This window comes from Lutjanus erythropterus, chromosome 10, assembly GCF_056507025.1.
Source record: "Lutjanus erythropterus isolate fLutEry1 chromosome 10, fLutEry1.hap2, whole genome shotgun sequence".
NCBI classification, from domain to species: Eukaryota; Metazoa; Chordata; class Actinopteri; order Lutjaniformes; family Lutjanidae; genus Lutjanus; species Lutjanus erythropterus.
This window is the reverse complement of record NC_139326.1, coordinates 19,483,854-19,506,806: the sequence shown is the minus strand read 5'-3', so window position 1 is coordinate 19,506,806 and position 22,953 is coordinate 19,483,854. Positions and strand designations below refer to the sequence as shown.

The window sequence follows — 22,953 nt, the reverse complement described above, 5'->3', positions numbered from 1 at the left end:
AGTGGTACGCTGTGTAAAGCTTAAATAAAAACATTATACAATGATATGCAAATCCTTTTCCACTTTTATTCAGTTGAATAAATATTTCTTGATACTTTTAGTTAATTTTATGTAATATGTTAAAATGAAAACGCTTTCATATTGCTCCTTTAAGGTCAGATCTTCTAAATGCTTGTTATTTTTCACAAGATATTTTTTTTTTATATATATATTTGGGCCCATGTCTGTAGATTCTGATATTAAACATTAAACACAAATGTTGAATGAAATACCATCGGTTCAATACGGAACGAAATACTCCGGAACTTCAACTGTCGGAACTTCACAGTGTGACAGCGGAAGTAAACAACACTACGCTAGTGACGCTAGCTGTATTGAATTAACAGGAAGACGGTATTGTAGTCGTGACCGCAGATAATTGATGAATCTGTAATTAAGTAACGATGTCTTCAGTTGATCATTTGAGAGAGTTTGTCAGCGAGCGACTAACAGCTGCTGCTGAAGAAATATTCAGAGTTTTTAAACAAACTGTCGTCGAGTACGAAGAAGAGATCGACCGTCAGCGCAGACTGCTGGATAACGTTTGGAAACCTGAGATAAAGATACACAGGATAGGTGTGTAATGTTTATTTTTCATTTTAATTACACTGTAATCGCTCTGATACTTATTTGGTCGCTCAATATTTTCATATTCCTGTTGTTCTCTGTTCCTCCAGAGCTCCCACAGCAACATGTCTGTAAGGAGGAGGAGGTTCTCACTGAGCAGCAGTTCTGTAACCAGGAGAGGAGCTCCAGTCTGCACCAAGAGGGCAGAGAACCTCCAGAGATTAAAGAGGAACAGGAGGAACTGTGCATCAGTCAGGAGGGGATGCAGCTTGTTCTGAAGCAGGAGGATACTGATACCTTTATGTCGACTCCTACTGATGAGGAAAGTGACCACAGTGAAGATCAGACTCTATACTTGAATCCTGATAAAATTCTAAGTTCAGCAGAGACAGACTGTGTAGTCAGCAGCCCAGTTAAAAGCTCTGTGGTATCAGAACCGCACTGTAAACTGCCACTGCTCTCTCACAACTCTCATGTAGCTGAGAGCCACGATCAGAGAGGAGACAAACATGGACACTCTGGTGATGCAGAGCCAAAACAAAACAATGAACAACACGGAAGCAGTTGTCTTACTAATAATGTTTGCAACCCTACCTTGTCAAAGTGTCACTGTAATACTCACACTTGTACAAAATCTTTTAAATGTAACATTTGTGGAGAAGATTTTAAGTACAAGTCAGTTTTGCAGAGACACCTGCTAATCCACACAGGTGAGAAGCCGTTTACTTGCAAAACATGTGGGAGGGCTTTCAGACAACGTAGTGATTTAACGGTCCACATGAGAGCCCACACGGGTGAGAAGCCATTTACATGCAAAACGTGTGGAAAAGGGTTCCGACGTCGTAGTAACTTGAAAGTCCACATGAGAATCCACACGGGTGAGATGCCATATTCTTGCGACACCTGTGGAAAAAGATTTAGGCAGACATCATACTTGTACACTCATGTGAGAATCCACACAGGTGAGAAGCCATATTCTTGTGACTTCTGTGGAAAAAGATTCAGAAGGACATCATATTTGAACAACCACATAAGAACCCACATGGGTGAGAAGCCATATTTTGCACAACATGTGGAAGAGATTTCAGAAGTCATGCTGGCTTGAAAAGACATATGGAAACACCAAATTTGGCTCATATCACCACAGTCACTATCAGAAAGCCTGCAGCTCCCACATGAAGCTGAACATGAGTGCAGGTTATTATGAAATGTTATGTTACTGAACAATGATAATGCAGAGACCATTCATATCTTCATATACATCTTCCTCACATCTCATATATTTTTCTGCTACAGATTATTAAAGTGTGTACATTTTCCTCCACAATGTATTTATTTGAACATTGTAGTTGTACAGTATGAGGTGATGATATAAAAAAATAACAGATTCACAGTGAATCTTAAGCAAATTATGTGATATTTTCTTTAAGCCACTGGTTCTTTCTTAAGCAACAATACAGCATGTGTGTGGATATATGTGATGAACTGTGTGTGGGTCCACATGACAAGCTGCTGCCTTTTTCTCTGGCTGGCATACTGCCATTATGGAAAAAGACTCCCTTAGACTCCCTTAAAGCTCTTAAACTGTTACTGGTATATATCTTGTTTTTATACTCTGAATCAATCATAACAATACTCCAATATAAAGATATCCCAGATGACAAAAACATCCTTTTTTCATGTGCTTGCATAATACACGGTCATATTAAATGATAATGGAGAATGGTTCCTGTTTTTTACTGTGCAATAAAAAAAAAAAAATCAAATTGTCCCATTGGACATTTGTGGTTTGATTATTCACCTAGACATTTCAGGACATCATCTTAGACTTTGGGAAACACGGGTCAGCATTTTTCACCATTTTCTGGACCAAACAACAAATAAATTATTCATGAAAATAATTAGCAAATGAATCAGCAATGAAAATAATAGTTACAGGGGAAACTTGAAAAGCAGGCCCAAACATGTATGATAAGATTTTGACAGGATTAATTAATTGATTAATCAACAATGAAAACAATTGTCAGTTGCAGCCTGAAAGTGGTATTTTGAGACAGGACAGGCTAGCTAGTTAGCATGCTAATCTAAATACCTCTGCAACTTAACGTGTCGATATCTCTGACATAACGAACTTAATCTCTAAGATATTGCTCCTTTAAGGTCAAACCCATATTGAGGCTACTAAATGCCTGAATGTGATGATATCTGTTTGTGTAGAAAGTATTTTTGTATTTTCACAGTTCAAATTACTTGTATTTTGATTAAATATATTTCTAACATCAGTATTTTATATTTTAATTTGATACGTTTGATGAGCAAGTATTTGTAAATTATAACAAGATACTGATTAAATACACAACTCAAATGTTGAATGAAAGGGCATCAGTTGAAAGCGGAACGAAAAGCTCACGCGCACATGTCGGAACTTCACAACGTGACATCCAGCGGAAGTAAACAACACAAGCCCTAGTACCGTTTGCTTTATTGAGTTAAGTTGAACTACATTGTTAGCCCAGCCACTTATTGAATTTGTAATTAAGTAACGATGTCTTCAGTTGATTATTTGAGAGAGTTTGTCAACGAGCGACTAACTGCTGCTGCTGAAGAAATATTCAGAGTTTTTAAACAAACTGTCGTCGAGTACGAAGAAGAGATCGACCGTCAGCGCAGACTGCTGGATAACGTTTGGAAATCTGAAGTAGAGATATGCAGGATAGGTGTGTAATATTCATTTACAATTTTGATTAGGATTATATATTTGTTCGTATGTCAGCATGTTTATCTTTACCATCACAGTAGTAGCATGCCTCTTATGTTCTCTGTTCCTCCAGAGCTCACACAGCAACATGTCTGTAAAGAGGAGGAGGTTCTTACTGAGCAGCAGCTCTGTAACCAGGAGAGGAACTCCGGTCTGGACCAAGAGGACCCAGAGCCTCCACAACTTAAAGAGGAGCAGGAGGAACTGTGCATCAGTCAGGAAGGAGAGCAGCTTGTACTGAAGCAGGAGGAGACTGATGCCTTTATGTTGATCCCTACTCATGAGGAAAGTGACCACAGTGAACCAGACCCAAACTGTGACCTGCACCTGCTCTCTCACAATTCTCATGTAGCTGAGAGCCAAGAAAGTCCTTTAAATTGTAATACTCACACATGTAAAAAGTCTTTCAGGTGTGACACTTGTGGAAAGGATTTTAAGTGTAAGTCAGTACTGCGGAGACACATGAAAATACACACAGATGAGAAGCCGTTTACTTGCAAAGCATGTGGGAGAGCTTTCAGACAACGTTGTGATTTGACAGTCCACATGAGAGCCCACACAGATGAGAAACCATATTGTTGTGACACTTGTGGAAAAAGATTCAGTCAAACATCAACACTGAACTCTCATATAAAAATCCACACTGGGGAGAAACCATATTGTTGTAACACCTGTGAAAAAAGATTCAGTCAGATATCAACATTGAATGCTCATATAAAAATCCACACTGGTGACAAACCGTATACTTGCAAAACATGCGGGACAGGTTTCAGACGACGTAGTGATTTGAAAGTCCACATGAGAACCCACACAGGTGAGAAACCATATTCTTGCGATACCTGTGGAAAAAGATTCAGTCAGACATCATACATGAACATCCATATAAGAACTCATACAGGTGAAAAGCCATATTCTTGTCAGACTTGTGGAAGAAATTTCATCTGTCGTAGTGGCTTGAATAGACATATGGAAACACACTCAGGTGAGAAGCCCTGAGCCCCGCAACATATGTGAGAAAAGATTCTGTTGGATGCCACACTTGAAAAAGAAAACAAGAATTGACACAGGTCAAAAGCTGTTTACTTGGAAAACTTTGGAAAGCTTTTCTGACTTCACAGTCTCCACATGAGAAGAGCTCAGAGTGGTAAGAAATCCTTCCTTTACACCTGTGGGAAAAGATACTTTGATGTGTCTCATTTTTATCAAGGCATTAAAGATTGCATACAACATTCTGCCAGCAAAAGTCTGTTTTTCTGTTATCTGCAGCATTTCAGATTCATTCTTAATTGTCCTCCATAGGGGAAATTTTTTATTAGTTTCATATTTTGATGTTTTCTGTGATTGGTTCAACTCGATATACCTGTTCTGGTTTTGGACAAACATTTGATTAATACTACAAGTTATTCAGACTGCTTTTCCTACAAGCAAGCTGGTGTTAGTAGGGAAAACCACTACTTGCAACCAGATGAAGGTGGAGAATGAATTGCTGTTATTCTCATGTCATGTATGATAATGAAAACATGGTCCTCTGTCCAATCTTCACTAATGAATAGAGGAATAAATAGTTTTTCACCCCAAAGTGTCCTGGCTTGGCTATGTAGTTTATTTTGCCACAAATCTGATGTCAGAGAAGCCGTTAACACAGAGAGCACAGATGGGTACACTCTCAAAGTAACAATATATTCACATGATATAAAGGAAACAAAACACATTTCCATGTGTCACCTTTTTGAACAGTGTTCCTATCTCAATAAATCCAGAATTGTTCAATTGTTTCTATAATACATAGCATTCAGAAAGATCACACACACACACACACACACACACACACAGTATATGTATGTCCAAATCAAATTCCAATCAATATTCTCTTGTGGGTCAGTGTATCAAATGTCTAAAAGTAACAAAAAGATGGCTGTTAGCTCAAAGTAGTACTTAAGAAAAGATGACAAAATACCCTTATGGAACGAAGCAAAGTTGACAGTGGCTACCTCCAAATAATTACTTACTATCTTAACATCAGGAATAACCATCTCAAAATAATCAATAACGATCTCAATCTCAATCTAGTGTCTCAAAATAATTAGTTAGTTTCTAAGCCATTCCTTTGAAGACTTCATTTTGAGTTACTAACTAATATTGCTTAAGTTTTTCATCAAAATGACTTGCAGGATCTTTTTTTTTTTCATCACATTAGTTGAAAGCGGAACGAAACGCTCCCGCACGTTCACGGTCGGAACTACACAGTGTGACATCCAGCGGAAGTAAACAATAGAAGTGCTATTATCGTTAGCTTAATGTATTTTAAGACGACATTGTAGTCGCGTCGCAGATATTTAATGGATTTGTAATTAAGCAATAATGTATTCAGTTGAGTATTTGAGAGAGTTTGTCAACGAGCGACTAACTGCTGCTGCTGAAGAAATATTCAGAGTTTTTAAACAAACTGTCGTCGAGTACGAAGAAGAGATCGACCGTCAGCGCAGACTGCTGGATAACGTTTGGAAACCTGAAATAAAGCTACACAGGATAGGTGTGTAATGTTCGTTTATAATATTATTTACAAAGTACTCGTGCTGTTAGTTATTTGGTCGCTCAGTAGTATCATATTAACTTTGTTCTGTGTTCCTCCAGAGCTCCCACAGCAACATGTCTGTAAAGAGGAGGTTCTCACTGATCAGCAGCTCTGTAACCAGGAGAGGAGCTGCAGTCTGGACCAAGAGGACACAGAACCTCCACAGATTAAAGAGGAAGAAGAGGAACTGTGCATCAGTCAGGAGGGAGAGCAGCTTGTACTGAAGCAGGAGACTGATACCTTTATGTCGACTCCTACTCATGAGGAAAGTGACCACAGCGAAGATCAGACTCTGTACTTGAATCCTGATAAAACTGTAAGTGCTGCAGGCTCAGAGTCTGTAGTCAACATCCCAGTTAAAAGCTGTGTGGTACCAGAACCAAACCGTGAGTTCCAGCTGCTCTTTTACAATGTAGCTGAGAGCCAAGATCAGAGAGAAGACAAACATGGAGACTTGGATGATGCAGAGCTACAAAACACTCAACAACACGAAAGTCTTACTAACAATCTATATAACCCTACCATATCAAAGTTTCCCTGTAATATTCACACAGGTAATGTGTCATATTTACATACAGGTGAGCCACCATATCTTTGCAAGACCTGTGGGAAAAGATACATTAAAATGTCATCTTTGAAAGTCCACATGAGAACACACACAGGTGAGAAGCCATACCTTTGCAACATATGTGGAAAAAGTTTCAGGCAGAAATCATCATTGAACTCCCATATAACAATCCACACAGGTGAGAAGCCGTTTACTTGCAAAATATGTGGGAAAGATTTCAGGCGACACAATGATTTGACAGTCCACATGAGAACCCACACAGGCGAGAAGCCATATTCTTGTGACACCTGTGGAAAAAGATTCAGTCAGACATCAACACTGAACGCTCATATAAAAACTCACACAGGTGAGAAGCCATATTCTTGTGACATCTGTGGAAAAGGATTCAGTCAGATGTCAACATTGAACGGTCATATAAAAATCCACACAGGTGAGAAGCTATATTCTTGCAACACCTGTGGAAAAAGATTTAGTCAGGTATCAACACTTAAGGATCATATAAGGATCCACACAGGTGAGAAGCCATATTCTTGTGAAACTTGTGGAAGAGATTTCAAAAGTCGTGCTGGCTTGAAAAACCACATGGAAATACACATAATTGAGAAGCTGTAGCTGCGTAAAATATGTAGGAAAAGATTCTGTCGGATGCTAAACTGGAAAGGCAGCACAAGAATCCAGCTAGGCAACAAGCTGTTCACTTGTAAAAAGTTGGATAATTAACTTAATTGTTAGTTAATTGTTAGTCCACATGAGAAGAGCCCACACTGGTAAGAAATTGTACCTGGTAAAATTTCGGTACCCTTACTGATACCCTGGCTTCGATGCCAATTTCTGAATGATACTTTTTCAGTATAAATTTTAGAGCATCCTTTTTAACAAAAAGAAAAATAAAATTCATACAGCTCTTTTTACTCTGGACATTTTAGTCAATCTGGATAACTGGGATGAAATGAATAAACTTTTGAACTATATTAAAATACATATATAAAGAACTTTTGAAACTCCTTAGGTATCAAATTTGGTGACAACGCATTTTTCCTACTCCAGTGCTCAAAGAATTTGATTGATATAAAGGTATCGAAGTACGTTATCTGGCTCTACCTTTGCAACACCTGTGGGAAAAGATACTTTGACGTGTCTCATTTGTCACGGAATAAAAGATTACGTACACCATCCCACCAACTAGAGTCACTTCTTTGTCTACAGCATTTCATATTTCATATTTTTTATGTCTTTTGTGGTTGGTTTATCTTGATATAATTGTTGTTCTGAGTGTTAGAGGTGACACACAAACACAAATTTCATTGTAGAAGATAGCATACTACCAGTTTTTCAGACTGCTGTTTATACAAGTAATGTCTACCAAAGTGTTAGTTGTGAAAACCATAATTAGCACCTTGAAGCTGGAGAATGAATTGCTGTTATTCACATTTCATGTATGATGATGAAAACCTGTTCCTCTGTCTGGTCTTCACTAATGAGTATAAGAATAAAAACTTGCCCAGCCCAAGTTGTCCTGACTCTGACATGAGGTTTATTTTAACATAAATCTGATGTCAGAGAAGCCTTCAGTACAGAGAGCAGACAGTAGCACCCTCTCGTAAAAACTTAAAGGGATTGTTGGATTACTTTAAGTGGGATTGTATAAAGTACTTATCAATCGTCAGTATTTGCATGACAAATGAGTGTTGTTGTTATGAACAAAAATAATTAATATGATTAAAATGATGAAACCCTTCACAGTTGTGTCCTGTCTCTCTTTGTTGAGAATAAATCCAGTTTATTCAATTATTCTATGAAGAGATCACCATTGTCTTGTGCTGGCGACTCAAGTATGAACATTTAAGTTTATCACTATTCTACATACCTCATACAGTTCATGAAATTGTAGCTGTTTTGCTGGACTGGTTTGGTTTTGTCATTGCCTGCTCACCTTGTAGAAGTTAGTTATGTTTTATAATGTGGCAGTAATGTGGTTAAGATCAGCATAAGTGTAATTAATCGAGGTGAGCATTTTTTAAGACTCAAAATTCTTGGATTCCTCCTTCTTAAGTGTGAATGTTGTCAGCTTTGTTTACTTCTTTATGGCAGTAAAGAGAATATACTTGGGTTGTGGGAAAATCAATACATGAGGACTTTTTATGAACCAAACAACTAGTCAATTAAAAAAGAAAATAATTGACACATTAATCAACAATTAAACTAATTGTTAACTGTTACTCTAAATAGTGACTTAGTATCTCAAAATAAAGACTTGGTTTCTAATTTATTATTTTGACATAGTAACTCATTAATATGAAGAAAGTTTTTCATTGTAATGACTTTCAGGATCCCCTGATGCAGAAAGTTTTCAAGAGTTTAATGGAGCGATTGACAGTCATAGAATGTACAGTATGTGTGACTGAGAGATTTAAAACATGGTCGGTTATGTTGGATTTTGAATCACAAATCTTAATAAACTGAATATTTCTTGATCACATCAGTTACCCAGTGTGGCCTTTTGTTCTTAAACAGCAGACATTGTTGTAAATCTGACTAGTTTATTGGAGAATATGATAACGGTAGGGAAGTTTTTTTTTTTTTTCTCATTATTATTAGTTAGGTTAAGAGTAGAGGGACTTGAGACCTTCAATCCAATAGTAGGCAGTAATGAAGCTTTTGGATGCCAACCGCCTTTAAAGCCCAACGAAGAAGAAGAGGGAGCGGAACGAATTGCTCCCGCACTTCCACTGTCGGAGCCTCAGAGTGTGACACCCAGCGGAAGTAAACAACACAATCGCTAGCAGCGTTAGCTGAATGTATGTACTGGAACACGTTAATAACAGTCGGACTCGTATCACAGGTAATTAATAAATTTGTTATCAAGCCATAATGTCTTCAGTTGATTATTTGAGAGAGTTTGTCAACGAGCGACTAACTGCTGCTGCTGAAGAAATATTCAGAGTTTTTAAACAAACTGTCGTCGAGTACGAAGAAGAGATCGACCGTCAGCGCAGACTGCTGGATAACGTTTGGAAACCTGAAATAGAGATACGCAGGATAGGTGTGTAATGTTTGTTTATAATATTATTTACACAGTAGTCGTGCTGGCAGTTATTTGGTCGCTCAGTAGTATCATATTTCTGTTGTTCTCTGTTCCTCCAGAGCTCCCACAGCAACATGTCTGTAAAGAGGAGGTTCTCACTGAGCAGCAGCTCTGTAACCAGGAGAGGAGCTGCAGTCTGGACCAAGAGGACACAGAACCTCCAGAGATTAAAGAAGAACAGGAGGAACTGTACATCAGTCAGGAGGGAGAGCAGCTTGTACTGAAGCAGGAGGAGACTGATACCTTTATGTCGACTCCTACTCATGAGGAAAGTGACCACAGCGAAGATCAGACTCTGTACTTGAATCCTGATAAAACTCTAAGTGCAGCAGAGACGGACTGTGTAGTCAATATCCCAGTTCAAAGCTCTATGGTACCAGAACCACACTGTGATCTGCAGCTGCTTTGTCACAATTCTCATGTAGCCGAGAGCCAAGATCAGCAAGCAAACAAACATGGAGACTCTGGTGATGCAGAGCCAAAACAAAACACTCAACAACACGGAAGCAACAGTCTTGCTAACACTGCATACAACCCTACCATTTCAAAGATTGACTGTAATGTTCATGCATGCACAAAGTGTTTCAAATGTGACACTTGTGGAAAATATTTTAAATGCAAGTCAGAATTGCAGAGACACCTGAGAATCCACACAGGTGAGAAGCCGTTTACTTGCAAAACATGTGGGAGAGCTTTCATACAACGCAGTGATTTGACAGTTCACATGAGATTCCACACAGGTGAGAAGCCATATTGTTGTACCACGTGTGGGAAAAGATTCAGTCATACATCACAATTGAAAACTCATATAAGAATCCACACAGGTGAGAAGCCATATTCCTGTGACACTTGTGGAGAAAGATTCATTAAGACATCGTTATTGAACAAACACATAAGAATACACACAGGCGAGAAGCCATTTTCTTGCAAAATTTGTGGAAGAGATTTCAAAAGTTGCAGTAGCTTGAAAAACCATATGGAAATGCACATAATTGATAAACTGTAGCCCTCTAACATATGTGGGAAAAGATTCTGCTGAGTTACAGACTTTGAAAGGACCACAAGAATCAAGAGGAACAAATGAAAAAGTTTATTTGAAAAACATTGGGAAACTTTCAGACTTAATGGTGACTTCACAGTCATAAAAACATAAAAACACCCATGAAAAAAGATAGTTTGGTATGTCTCATTTGTTGAGGCATAATAGACTACATACACCATCCTGTCAGTCAATTTTTGTCTGCAGCATTTCATTCGGTTTTCAGTTTTTATCTATTGTGTGATTAGTTCAACTTGATGTGACTGTTGTTTCAGGTTCTAGAGGTGAAACACAAACCCAAATTTGATTGTAGAAGATACCATACTACCAGTTATTCAGACTGTTGTTACTATAAGCAGTGTCAAGTAGTGAATACTATAATTAGTGTCTAGCTTAAGTTAGAGAATGAATTGTTGTTATTTCATGTATGATGACAAAAACCTGTTATTCTGTCCAGTCTTCACTAATGAATATAAGAATAAAAACTTGTTCAGCTCAAGTTGTCCTGACTTGAGCATGAGTTTTTTTTTTTGTTTGTTTGTTTTTTTTTTTAACATAAATCTGATGTCAGAGAAGCCTTCAGTACAGAGAGCAGACATGGGTACCCTCTCATACCTACAACGTAATGGAATTGTTGCATTATTTGAAGTAGGTTTGCATGATGTACTTAACAGTAGTCAGTGTTTGCATGGCAAGTGTTGTTTGATGTGATAAAAAATAAATCATATAAGTAAAATCATGAAACCCTTTACAGTTGTGCCCTGTCTCTTTCTGTTGACAATAAATCCAATTATTCTACTGTTCTGTGAAAATGTCACAGAACAACGTGTTGGGGACAAGTATGAGTCATTTAACTTTACACACCACACATAGTTCTTTAATTAGTTGTGGCTTTGCTGGACTGGCTTGACTTTGTTTATGGCTCTTTATGAGTTATCGGAAATAGTTTTAAATGTATGGTTCTTCATGGCCAGTGAGTGGCATCATCTGTACAAGGCCAAGTGCATGTATATACTGTTTATTCATTAATGGAAACGGCCGCTGTCAGCTAACCTAAACGCCATCTTCCATCAAATTAACGGTTTACAGATGATTAAACTAGTTTATACAAATGCCGGTCGAAATATAGGTAACACATAATGTTAGGCTACTACAATACTCTCAAAAGGGGAAGGGGTGAGGAGGGCTGTCGTGTGTAGACGGTAATCTGGGTTTTGCAAAACTCTCACGAGATTTTTACTTTTTTATTCTTCACTGTGCAAATTAATTACGTCTTATGTGATTAATATCTGCTTAGGTTTAATCACAAAAACACGCATGATTTATTTTCCCATTAAAATATCTTTGGTTAATTTAGAAAAACAGCAGGATTTTTCCCCATAAAATATTATCTTGTTATTTCAAAAATACAAATCAGATTTTTTTTTCCCTCACATACGCCTTACTCAGAATTCTGAAATAATAGCCTTAATTCAGAAAAACAGGGCATTTCTTTCACAAGGGAATTCATTTCGCTATCCGAAACTAATGAGAAACATCCTCTTTGTTTGCATAGGCCTGTTTGTCGTGCAATTAATAGAAAGAGACCTCCACGTATTATTTTTTACAGCATTTTATTTATTTATTTATTTATTTCATCACGTAAAATGTCAACAGTTGAAAGCGGAACGAAAGGCTCCCGCACTTCCACTGTCGGAACCTCAGAGTGTGACACCCAGCGGAACTAAACAACACAGTCGCTAGCAGCGTTAGCTGAATGTATGTGTTAGAACACGTTAAAACAGTCGGACTCGTATCACAGGTAATTAATACATTTGTAATTAAATCAAAATGTCTTCAGTTGAGTATTTGAGAGAGTTTGTCAACGAGCGACTAACTGCTGCTGCTGAAGAAATATTCAGAGTTTTTAAACAAACTGTCGTCGAGTACGAAGAAGAGATCGACCGTCAGCGCAGACTGCTGGATAGCGTTTGCCGACTTGAAATAAAGCTACACAGGATAGGTATGTAATGTTTGTTTATAATTTTAATTACACAGTAACTGCGCTGGTACTAATTTGGTCGGTCAGAAGTATCATATTCCTGTTGTTCTCTGTTCCTCCAGAGCTCCCACAGGAACATGTCTGTCACGAGGAGGTTCTCACCGAGCAGCAGCTCTGTAACCAGGAGAGGAGCTCCAGTCTGGACCAAGAGGACACAGAACCTCCAGAGGTTAAAGAGGAACAGGAGGAACCGTGCATCAGTCAGGAGGGAGAGCAGCTTGTTCTGAAGCAGGAGGATACTGATACCTTTATGTCGACTCCTACTGATGAGGAAAGTGACCACAGTGAAGATCAGAACTTCAGTCTTGATAATGGTATAAGTGTAGAAGAGACAGAGTCTGCATTCAACATCCCAGTTAGAAGGTGTGTGGTGCCAGAACCAAACTGTGACCTGCAGCTGTCACTGCTCTCTCACGACTCTCATGTAGCTGAGAGCCAAGATCAGAGAGAAGACAAATATGGAGAATCTGGTGATGCAGAGCCGAGACAAAATACTCAACAGCATGAAAGCAACAGTTTTACTAACAATGTATACAAACCTGTTGTTTCAGAGATTGATCGTGCACGTACAAAGTCTTTCAAGTGCACCGCTTGTAAAAAAATTTTTAAATCCAAGTCAGAATTGCAGAGACACCTGAGAATTCACACAGGTGAGAAGCCCTATTCTTGCACTAGCTGTGGGAGAAGATTCACTCAAACATCTCATTTGAAAACGCATTTAAAAATCCATACAGGTGAGAAACCACACATGTGTAAGACCTGTGGGAAAAGATTCATTGAATTATCACATTTGAAAGCCCACGTGCTAACACACACAGGTGAGAAACCGCACCTTTGCAAGACTTGTGGGGAAAAATTCATTGAAATGTCAAATTTGAAAGCTCACATGAGAATCCACACAGGAGAGAAGCCGTTTACTTGCAAAACATGTGAGAGAGCTTTCAGACGACATAATGATTTGAGAGTCCACATGAGAACCCACACAGGTGAGAGACCATATCCTTGCAACACCTGTGGAAAAAGATTCAGGCAGATATCAACATTGAACGGCCATTTAAAAATCCACACCGGTGAGAAGCCATATTGTTGCAGCATCTGTAGAAAAAGATTCAGTGAGACAGCATTATTGAACGAACACGTAAGGGTACACACTGCTGAGAAGCTATATATTTGTGAAACTTGTGGAAGAGGTTTCAAAAGTCGCACTGGCATGAAAAACCATTTGAAAATGCACATAATTGAGGAGCTGTAGCCCTGTAATATATATGAGAAAAGATTCTGTTGGATGCCAGACATGAAAAGGAACACAACAATCCACACAGATGAAAAGCTGTTTACTTGCGAGAAATGGGAGAACTTTCAATTTTAATAGTGACTTCATAGTCCACACGAGAAGAGCCTACACTGGTGAGAAGCAGCACTATTTTAACCCCAGTCGGAAAAGATAGTTTGATGTGTCTCATTTGTTAAGGGATAAAAGACGGCATACACCATTCTGCCAACTTAAGTCACTTTTTGTCTGCAGCATTTCATTTAGTTTCATATTTTTTCTAGATTTTGTGATTAGTTCACATTGCTGTTTGGGCTTTATAGGTGACACACAAACACAAATTTGATTGATTTTACTACCAGTTATTGAGACTGATGCAATAGCAACCCAAGTTTTACTCATGAAAACACAATATCTAGATGAAGTTGGAAAATGACTTGCTGTTGTTCTCATTTCATGTATAGGGCTCAAAAAAAAAAATATATATAAAAATGCCTGCTTTCCTGGGGCAAGTAAAATGCCATGTCGAGTAAGTAAATCTAGCAACTCGTTGGCCCAACTGGGCAAATAGTAAAAAACAATTAAATTTTTTTAAGAATTGATTATTCATTAATGTATTTTTTTCATCCTAAATAGCAGAAAATGCTCTTTTCATCCTCTCAAATATGGAGATTTCCAGATTTTCTCAATTTACTATCACATTGAACTGAATATCTTTGGGTTTTGGTCTGACAAAAGAAGACATTTAAAGAAATCACCTTGACCAATGAAAAACTGGGATGGAAAGTTTTCTGTATTTCGTGACATTTTATAGTTAATGCAGTGGTAGACTAAACAAGACAGTCAACTTAAGTCCTTGTTGTGTTTTGATAACTGCTAATGAATAAAACAGTTTGCACAGGGGCAAGTAAAAATGAATGTTAGGCAAGTAGGTCTTTGGGGCAAGTGAAAAAAAACAATGTTGAGCCCTGCGTGTATGAAGATGAAAACCTGTTCTTCTGTCCCATCTTCACTAATGAGTTAGTTTTTGTTGTTGTTGTTGTTGTTGTTGTTATTGTTGTTGTTGTTTTTTAAACATAAATCTGATGTCAGAGAAGCCGTTAGTACAGAGAGCACACATGGGTACCCTCGCATACCAAAAACTTCAAACTTTGGGTTGTATGATGTACTTATCAATAGTCAATGTTTGCATGGCAAATGAGTGTTAGTGTGATTTAAAAAAAAAAAATAAAAAAATAATTAAAATCATGAAACCCTTTACAGTCCTGCATGTCTCTTTGTCAACAGCAAATCCAATTTATTCAGTGGTTCAATGAGGATATCACCATTGTCTTGTATTGGTGACACAAGTACGCACATTCAACTATTGATACTGTAAGAAAGCCACTGTACACACCACATATAGTTCACTAATTAGAAGCTGCTTTGCTGGACTGGCTTGATTTTGTTTATGACTTTTTATCCCCAGAGGATTGAGTTCTCAGAAGGATTTTTAAATGTATCATTCTTAATGGCCAGCAGGTGGCGCCATCTCTATACAAGGTATACTGTGAATGTGTACTGTATATTCATTATTGGTTACACTCACTATCAGCTAACTTAAACTTAACCTCAGTGGTTTACTGTATAGGTTATCAAACTGTTTAAGACAAATGCTTGTCGAAATATAAGTAAAATTGACATTTAAAAGGGGAGGGAAAGAGGAGGGCGGTCGTGTCTAGGTGGAACGCCCGGTTTCACTAACATCTCGCGAGATTTGTACTCGTTTCTTCTTCTTCGCGACTATTATGGATACTATTATATTTTATTACTTTGTTTTAGGATGTGACTACACTGGTTTTTGGGTCTGCTTAGGGTTAAGGACAAAAAAATGGTCATGGCAAGGGGAAGATTGTATGTATTAAAACGTTCACTCTCGCGAGATCTTTCACGGATCTGGGGTTCCCTTCTAGACAAGACCCAGACGGCTGATAGAAAAAGTTAGTAGGGAATGACTGAGCGAAAGAAACGACGGCGTGAACACTGAAATTACAAGGTCAGTATGTGTATATGTTTTTACGAATAATAACTTTTAAAACAGTCACAGTGATCAGAAGTGTGTCGTATGTTGTTCCGCTGCATGTGTGTTAGGTTTCATTGAATGTGTCCTTTAAACGAATATTTTCTGATCCGTTTTCAATGTAACAAACAACGATAACATTTACACGTAAAATTTGACTCAATGCAGTCATTTAGTATTAATCTAGCGAATGGAAATCATGTGATATACTCATATTTATTGTATTCCCTTTAATGGTTGTGGGTTCTTTAAGAAAAAGTAAAGAACCTTGGAAAAACAACGTTAATAACTAACAAGAGTGTAAAGAGCAACACGCCAGCAGAAAGCTTCACTTCTGAGAGGTCCTGTCTATTTTAAGCCTGAGTTGTTCTCACAGCTTCATGTTGAGTCCATGGGGTAAAACAGGTGGGTAAAGCCCTGTGGTGCATAGCAAAAACATAACAGGATTGTTAATATAAGCATAATGTAATGTAAGAGTGAACATATTTAACTTAATTATACACCATCCTCTACAGTGACCAGATCCCAACAAACCAAATGTGTCTGTGTGACAGTATTACCAGTGCTGATAAGTACAGTCTAATATTTTGCTGTCCAACAAAAAAAAAACAAACAAAAAAAACAACTTTCTGTTCTTTTCTATCATCTATATGCTTTGTACTTTGGTTGATTTAATAGCAGACAGTAGGCTGTGCAGGTTACCACAGACTCGTGTGTTGCTCAGTGTGGTATTTCAGCTGCTGTTACCTTATCTGTCTGGCAACTATCTGTGGGTTTCAGGCAGTAGTAACATCCACACATTGAGACGTCTATAATTTGAGCCACACAGTTTTGGCAAATTACACAAAAAGCTCGCTGAGAATGGCATTTCACTGGCTTCACTAGTGATAAGTAGTTGGTCAGTCTTTGTTGGAGCTGTATTTCTTTTTTTCTTTATGGAATTTTCCATCATATTCCACCTAAATTGGCACGGCTTGTGACTAACTAAAACTAGGTGTGAAAAAAAACATTATGAATGGCTAACTGAATTTAAAAATAGAAACTGCTTCAGACAAAAAACTAATCTAAACAACAGAGAAATATACATTCAAATGTGTTTAGTTTTAGTCTTTGACAATTTGGTCAAATATGACAACAAGCATGATGAGGAGGCATTGGTGCATATGTTTACTGAAACTGGGTTGCCTGCATGACATTATGTTTACATAATTGATGTAAACACAAAGTCCTCCTCCTTTATTGATGCAGTAGTCTTGCACTAATCATGCACACTGCGTTCTGTCAGCTCGTAGTACGATCCGCCCCTCAGGTGCAACAGCCCGATCCAGGATGTTGTAAAGAAGGTGTCTCTGTTTGGACATACAGTCTCTGGTCTCCTGTTGTTTGGCCAGAGTCTCATTTCATCTCCTTAATTTTCCTGGCTGGACGTTATCCAGGAGGAGACTTCAATGCCAGCTGTAGCGTGGCTCTTACCTCCTCTTCTCCTGAGGTGGTCAGTTGCAATCAGCGGCGGCAGTGCACCCAGCTGATCTGACTGCATGTTCAAAAGATGCTGCTGCTCTTTAGTCCAAACCCCACATCTTTATTTTCTAAAGGCTATGAGTGTATTTCTGTCATAGGTGATGCACATTTCAGCAATGATGCTGAAAATAGAAAACAGATTAAAGGAGGAAAGTAGATTATTTTTATTTTACATCAGTGTGTGCTGCCCTCTCAAAAGATTTTATCCTACTTGGATGCAGCAATAACCCATAAAAAAACATGATTCTACTTTTATCAGTCTTTTTTTACACAAATATCTGTACTTCTACTTGAGTATGTATTTTGTGTGTACACATAATTTCAACTGCATATAAAGGGAAAAGAAATATTTTGGGCAGGCTTGGAGGTCTGTCCTCAGACTGCCACACATTAAAATTTGTACACTCAGCGGTCCTTCAGTCTGCTTTCACTACATAATCAACACATCTCTGTGCTTCTGCAAAATCTTTGCGAGATCAGAGGAATATCAGTCAATTGTACACATATTCAGTCTGCTAGTTTGTTGCATTGTTTCCTTTGCTGCTGCATCCACCTGAGCATGACCTGTTGAAAACTGAATCAAGATCATTTACAGGCAGATAATGCTGAGAGGAGTAAAATGGCTCTTAGTTAATTGTGGATTAGAAGTTCAGAAATTTGAAAGTATGCAAAAAAAATGAGAAGACTATGTATTTCTGCTGTCAGTAAAAAGTTAATGTACAGTCTGTACAGTCTATGCTGTACAGTGTTTTTCTTCAGCAGCAACTGTTCTAAAACAGAGAGGCAAACTGCTTTGAGGAGAAACATACCACTGGTTGCTATTTCCTGTTATGTTCCCATTACAATGTGAACGGTCATTGCTACAAGAACATGATTATCTAACATGAGGTCCTTTTTCCTTACAGTCTGTGTAAATGGCCTTTACAGCAGTCAGTGTAATGAATAATGAATAAATGTTGTGCGGTGTCAGAATCTTCTGTCCAAGTCCCACTTGTTGATTTCAATTAAGGACACGCCCTTCTTAAGCCCCAGATTATAACAATGCTCTTCCCTGTGTTCATGGGACCTGAGCCAACTCTGCAGATCTTGGTGTCTGAACAAATGTGTGTGCATGTGTTTTTTCCTATGGCATTAACTCTAAGCTTTTTCGTGTGTGATATTCATACAGGTCAGAGCTGTATTTCATCAGTGTGTAGCTATTTTTCCCTGCTTTATCACTGTGCTTCACTAACATTCAAAGGTATGCTCACACACATGATGTGATAGGCTGGCCTATATTTTTTTGCCCGGACTTAACCCTGCCACTTGTGTGGTATGAAGCTTCTCGCCTGTGAGATTTTCAGTCTCATGTTTCATTTTCATACAGTCTATATGCTGATCAGTATCAGCCTACGTGAGTCTAAAATTTTTTGGAGCTCACGTTTTAATGCTTTCCTTCATCGTCTGTGATGTGAGAATCAGATCAAGAAGATCAGTTCTGGCTATTGTCACAGCTGGCGTCTAACTACTGTGTAAAATTTGAAGAACATTAATATCGCCATCCAAAAAAGTACCTTCATCCGTTACTGAGAGACACCGTTTAACATTGTCAGTCCAGTTCTTCATGCTGTCGCTGGCAGCAGGCAGCAGCAGACACATTTTGACTGAAACCATGAGAGTCTGAAGTCTTTGGTTCCCTCATTGACACAACCAGCAGAGAACAAGAGTGGCACACTACGATGTGCCGCCACAGTTACACTGTCAAAGGTAGATGGCAGAACACACTGTATTTTCCATCACATTGTCTCAATATATGGGGTAAAATGCTTTGCGGTCCACATAAAGGGACCACTGCTCACCACAACACCCCTCACCAACTGCTTTGAACTTCACAGCTGCATTCCTAGAAAGACAGCTCTTTAGAGAGGGATAAGACTGTTTAAGTGTAGACTAATAATAACCATGTATTTTTTTGTGTCTCTCCCTGGTTTCTCTCTGCAGTGCAAAGATGAAGCTGACTGTAGCCACTGTGCTGAGCCTATCTCTTCTTTTGGTTCATGTTAACCTTGCCTTGTCCAAGAAAAAAGGAGGGCTAGGTGCGAAATTAAATTTCTTCAAGAAGACCCCCAAAGAGCCTAAACAACCCAAACAAGGAGGCTACCCTAAGCAAGACAGTTACCCTCAGCAACCAGGCAGGCCAGGAGGCTACCCTAACCAAGGAAGCTATCCTAACCAAGGAGGAAGCTACCCTAACCAAGGAAGCTATCCTAACCAAGGAGGAAGCTACCCTAACCAAGGAAGCTATCCTAACCAAGGAGGAGGCTACCCTAACCAAGGCAGTTACCCTCAGCAACCAGGCAGGCCAGGAGGCTACCCTAACCAGGGAAGCTATCCTAACCAAGGAGGAGGCTACCCTAACCAAGGAGGAGGCTACCCTAACCAAGGAGGAGGCTACCCTAACCAAGGAGGCGGTTACCCTAACCAAGGCAGTTACCCAAACCCAGGCGGTTACCCCAACCAAGGCAGTTACCCTCAGCAACCAGGCAGGCCAGGAGGCTACCCTAACCAAGGAGGTTACCCCCAGCAGCCAGGCAGACCAGGAGCCTACCCTAACCAAGGAGGCTACCCTCACCCTGGAGGAGGTTACCCTCAGCAGCCAGGATATCCAGCTGGAGGTTATCCAGCTGGAGGTTACCCAGCACAGGGCTACCCATATGGTGGAGGTCATGGCAGTTATGGTGGTTATGGCAGTTATGGAGGATATCCAGGTGGATACATAAACCACAACCCAAACAACAAAATCCTGAGCCCTCACTATGGTGGCAGGTTTGGGTATGGGGGTTATGGTGTTGGGGGCGGCTCTCCCTTTTCCCACTCAGCTCAGGCAATGGGCGTGTTTCCCTCTGATAAATCCAGAGGGTTTGGGCGCAGTGCAGTAATGGCAGCAGCTGGAGGCGCCATGGCAGGAATGGCCCTGGGCTACGGGCTAGGAAGGTTCCCCCGTCCTCACTTCCACTTCCACAACCCCCAGGAGGAATATTACTACAACCACTACATGTACAGGAAATATGGTGTCAAGTCTACTGATACCAATGACTACAGCAGAGACTATGTGTACAGTAAACCCCCTATATCCTATGATAACTACATGGACCGTTGTATGAAGAGAAATGACCTTCTGCCTGGAGAGAATCGACAGCCAAACAGTGAATCAGCTGCCACAACTGCAGCTACAACCACCACAACTTCTTCTGTAACTACCACACCAACTGCTGCCACAGACACCAGTATGGGCAGCAACACAACAAAGAGCAACAGCACTGCAACAGAAAGCAATGCAACAAAGAGCAACAGCACTGCAGAAGATGGTAATGCAACAAAGAGCAACAGCACTGCAACAGAAAGCAATGCAACAAAGAGCAACAGCACTGCACCAGATAGTAATGCAACAATGACCAATAGTGCTGCAGCAGATAACTCCTCGACCTCTGCACCATCAACTAAGCCCCCTTTGAATGAGCCGGAAGCCAATCCTGTGCCTCCAGTGCCACAGGGTCTCCCAAAAACTCCTACTGATGATGATGATGATGACACAGTCAGCATTGTGGAGATCGGCTACCCATCACTGATCAACCAGCTGAAGGTCAGGAGATGCTTGGAGTTGTACATGGTTTACTCTGACAGGTACTTGGAGAAAAAGCTGGAACCCAGAGCAAACTCTGGGATGAAGGGACAGGAGATGAGTTCAGGACAGCTTTTAGTTGTAGTCACCAGTATTATACTGATGCTGCTGCACTGAGGCCTTCAGTAGCTGTTAAAGTGATGGAGAAATATAGAACAAATGTACAACAAAGAATGCGTTAAAGAAATTAAAGCCTCTGGACATTTGGCTTGAAATAGCATATAGTATCAAAGTTGAGTGTAATAACATAAAAACTAAACTATTAGATGTAACTGTGGCAGATTACATTTTGATTGCCATCTCCTTCAGGAGTATTAGCATGGAAGCTAATCAGTGTACAGCAGTGAACAGGGTCAACAGCAAAACAAAGTTTAACCACTTTAAAAAAACAGACCACCTAAAATTCAATCATCATTTTCAGTGTACACCATATTTAGAATATTTTACTGCTTTACGTTGCCATCAGACAGCCTTTTCTGGAAGGTAACTGAAGCCCCCGTCTAAGCTCTCCTCAAATTCACTCCACTTCTTTCAAAAGCAGTAATTTGACCTTGCAGAACATGGCAATGGCTGGAGTACCACAGCTTCAATCAGTTAGTTTTATTTGTGTTATTGTGTGACTTTGGTGTTTTATCTCGTTAGTTTGGATCCAAACTAACGTTTCTTGCTGCACATCAAGGCAGCGGAAGACCAGCAACTCCTGTGTTTTGTGAAGTAAAATGACAATGTAACAACGTAAATAGCTTCAGTTCCATGTTGTTCAGGTGGCTGAGACTCAAAGAGGCTCAAGAGTGTTAGTGGGAGCAGAGAGGTTTTGTTGTACCTGTGTGAGTTTGAATTTTTATGATTGGTTCATGGAATCAGTTGGATATTTTTTGTAATAAAAGTTAGCGGATGAATTGTAGTGACATATGGTTGACATTTTCAGTTTTGAGTATCATATCTTGATGCTTTTTTTTTTTTTTTTTTTTTGAAAGATTGTCATACTGAATTGGAATAACGTCAGTGGTGCTCTGACTGTTCATCTGATCACATTTTAATACCAGCTGGTATTATTATACTACATGTTATATGCATCACAGCCTAAAAATGTACTGACCGTCATTTTAGGAGACTTTGGCTGGGGTTCACATCTCCAATCCCATCTGAGCTATTTTGGAACTCCAGATGTAAAAATATTAAATGTTAGTCAGTGTCAGTTTAACAAGAAATTGTGTGTTATCAGTAAAAACCAGAGAACTTTCTTTTAAAATTATACACCAGGTTTATCCTGCTAACCAGATGCTTTTAAAGATCGAGAGACGATATTGATGGAAAATGTGGGTCTTGAAACTAACTGTTATTTATTTGATGAATGCCCATATATAAAATTATTTTGGTTAAACATAGAATATATCTGTAAGAAACTGACTGGTTCAATTAGCCTTAAATGTTTTTCTTGAATGTCTCTATTGCTTGTTATATACAAGCACATATATACCCCCTATGTATATAGCTTTGTCTTGTTCTGTCTTTTTGTCAAATTGTGTACCTGTGTTTTGTTTGAAAATGATTTATGGTTTTACATAAAACAGGTAGTTAAAAAACTTTGGTTTATGACCAAATGCTTGTAAAACTATTGTAATTAGCCTCAGATGAACTTTGTGCATCGTGCTGATTAGTGCATGCTAAACTAAGATGGTGAACATAAACAATGTAAGCATGTTATCATGCTGACATTTAGCTCAAAGCACCACTGTGCCTAAGTATAGCCTTTTCATTTATTCAGAC

The 22,953-nt window shown here is 39.0% G+C and overlaps 4 protein-coding genes across 10 annotated transcripts; all 4 read left to right on the top strand.

Moving 5' to 3' along the window:
- The first annotated feature begins 341 nt into the window (after positions 1-341).
- Positions 342-4,591, top strand: LOC146320317 (uncharacterized). 4 transcript variants are annotated; one of them, XM_084728566.1, is made up of 4 exons: positions 342-615; positions 717-945; positions 1,036-1,128; positions 3,424-4,591. In XM_084728566.1, exons 1-4 carry the CDS (start codon positions 444-446, stop codon positions 4,358-4,360), a joined length of 1,431 nt encoding a protein of 476 aa, XP_084584692.1. In that variant the 5' UTR covers positions 342-443; the 3' UTR covers positions 4,361-4,591. The 4 variants fall into 4 exon arrangements, with proteins under 4 accessions (XP_084584692.1, XP_084584690.1, XP_084584691.1 ...); XM_084728564.1 differs by having other exon boundaries at positions 717-1,584; positions 3,775-4,591; XM_084728565.1 differs by having other exon boundaries at positions 717-1,678; positions 3,767-4,591.
- Positions 4,592-5,649: 1,058 nt separating this feature from the next.
- LOC146320316 (uncharacterized) lies at positions 5,650-7,167 on the top strand. Its single transcript, XM_084728558.1, has 2 exons — positions 5,650-5,897; positions 5,999-7,167. The coding sequence occupies exons 1-2, from the start codon at positions 5,726-5,728 to the stop codon at positions 7,117-7,119; spliced, it is 1,293 nt and encodes a 430-aa protein (XP_084584684.1). The 5' UTR covers positions 5,650-5,725; the 3' UTR covers positions 7,120-7,167.
- Positions 7,168-9,270: 2,103 nt separating this feature from the next.
- Positions 9,271-15,198, top strand: LOC146320315 (uncharacterized). Its single transcript, XM_084728557.1, has 3 exons — positions 9,271-9,550; positions 9,652-9,683; positions 12,764-15,198. The coding sequence occupies exons 1-3, from the start codon at positions 9,379-9,381 to the stop codon at positions 13,922-13,924; spliced, it is 1,365 nt and encodes a 454-aa protein (XP_084584683.1). The 5' UTR covers positions 9,271-9,378; the 3' UTR covers positions 13,925-15,198.
- Positions 15,199-15,938: 740 nt separating this feature from the next.
- LOC146320314 (uncharacterized) lies at positions 15,939-22,314 on the top strand. 4 transcript variants are annotated; one of them, XM_084728544.1, is made up of 4 exons: positions 15,939-15,977; positions 19,503-19,705; positions 19,910-19,946; positions 20,025-22,314. In XM_084728544.1, exons 2-4 carry the CDS (start codon positions 19,510-19,512, stop codon positions 21,298-21,300), a joined length of 1,509 nt encoding a protein of 502 aa, XP_084584670.1. In that variant the 5' UTR covers positions 15,939-15,977; positions 19,503-19,509; the 3' UTR covers positions 21,301-22,314. The 4 variants fall into 4 exon arrangements, with proteins under 4 accessions (XP_084584670.1, XP_084584671.1, XP_084584669.1 ...); XM_084728545.1 differs by having other exon boundaries at positions 19,910-19,969; positions 20,075-22,314; XM_084728543.1 differs by having other exon boundaries at positions 19,910-22,314.
- The last annotated feature ends 639 nt before the right edge of the window (positions 22,315-22,953 follow it).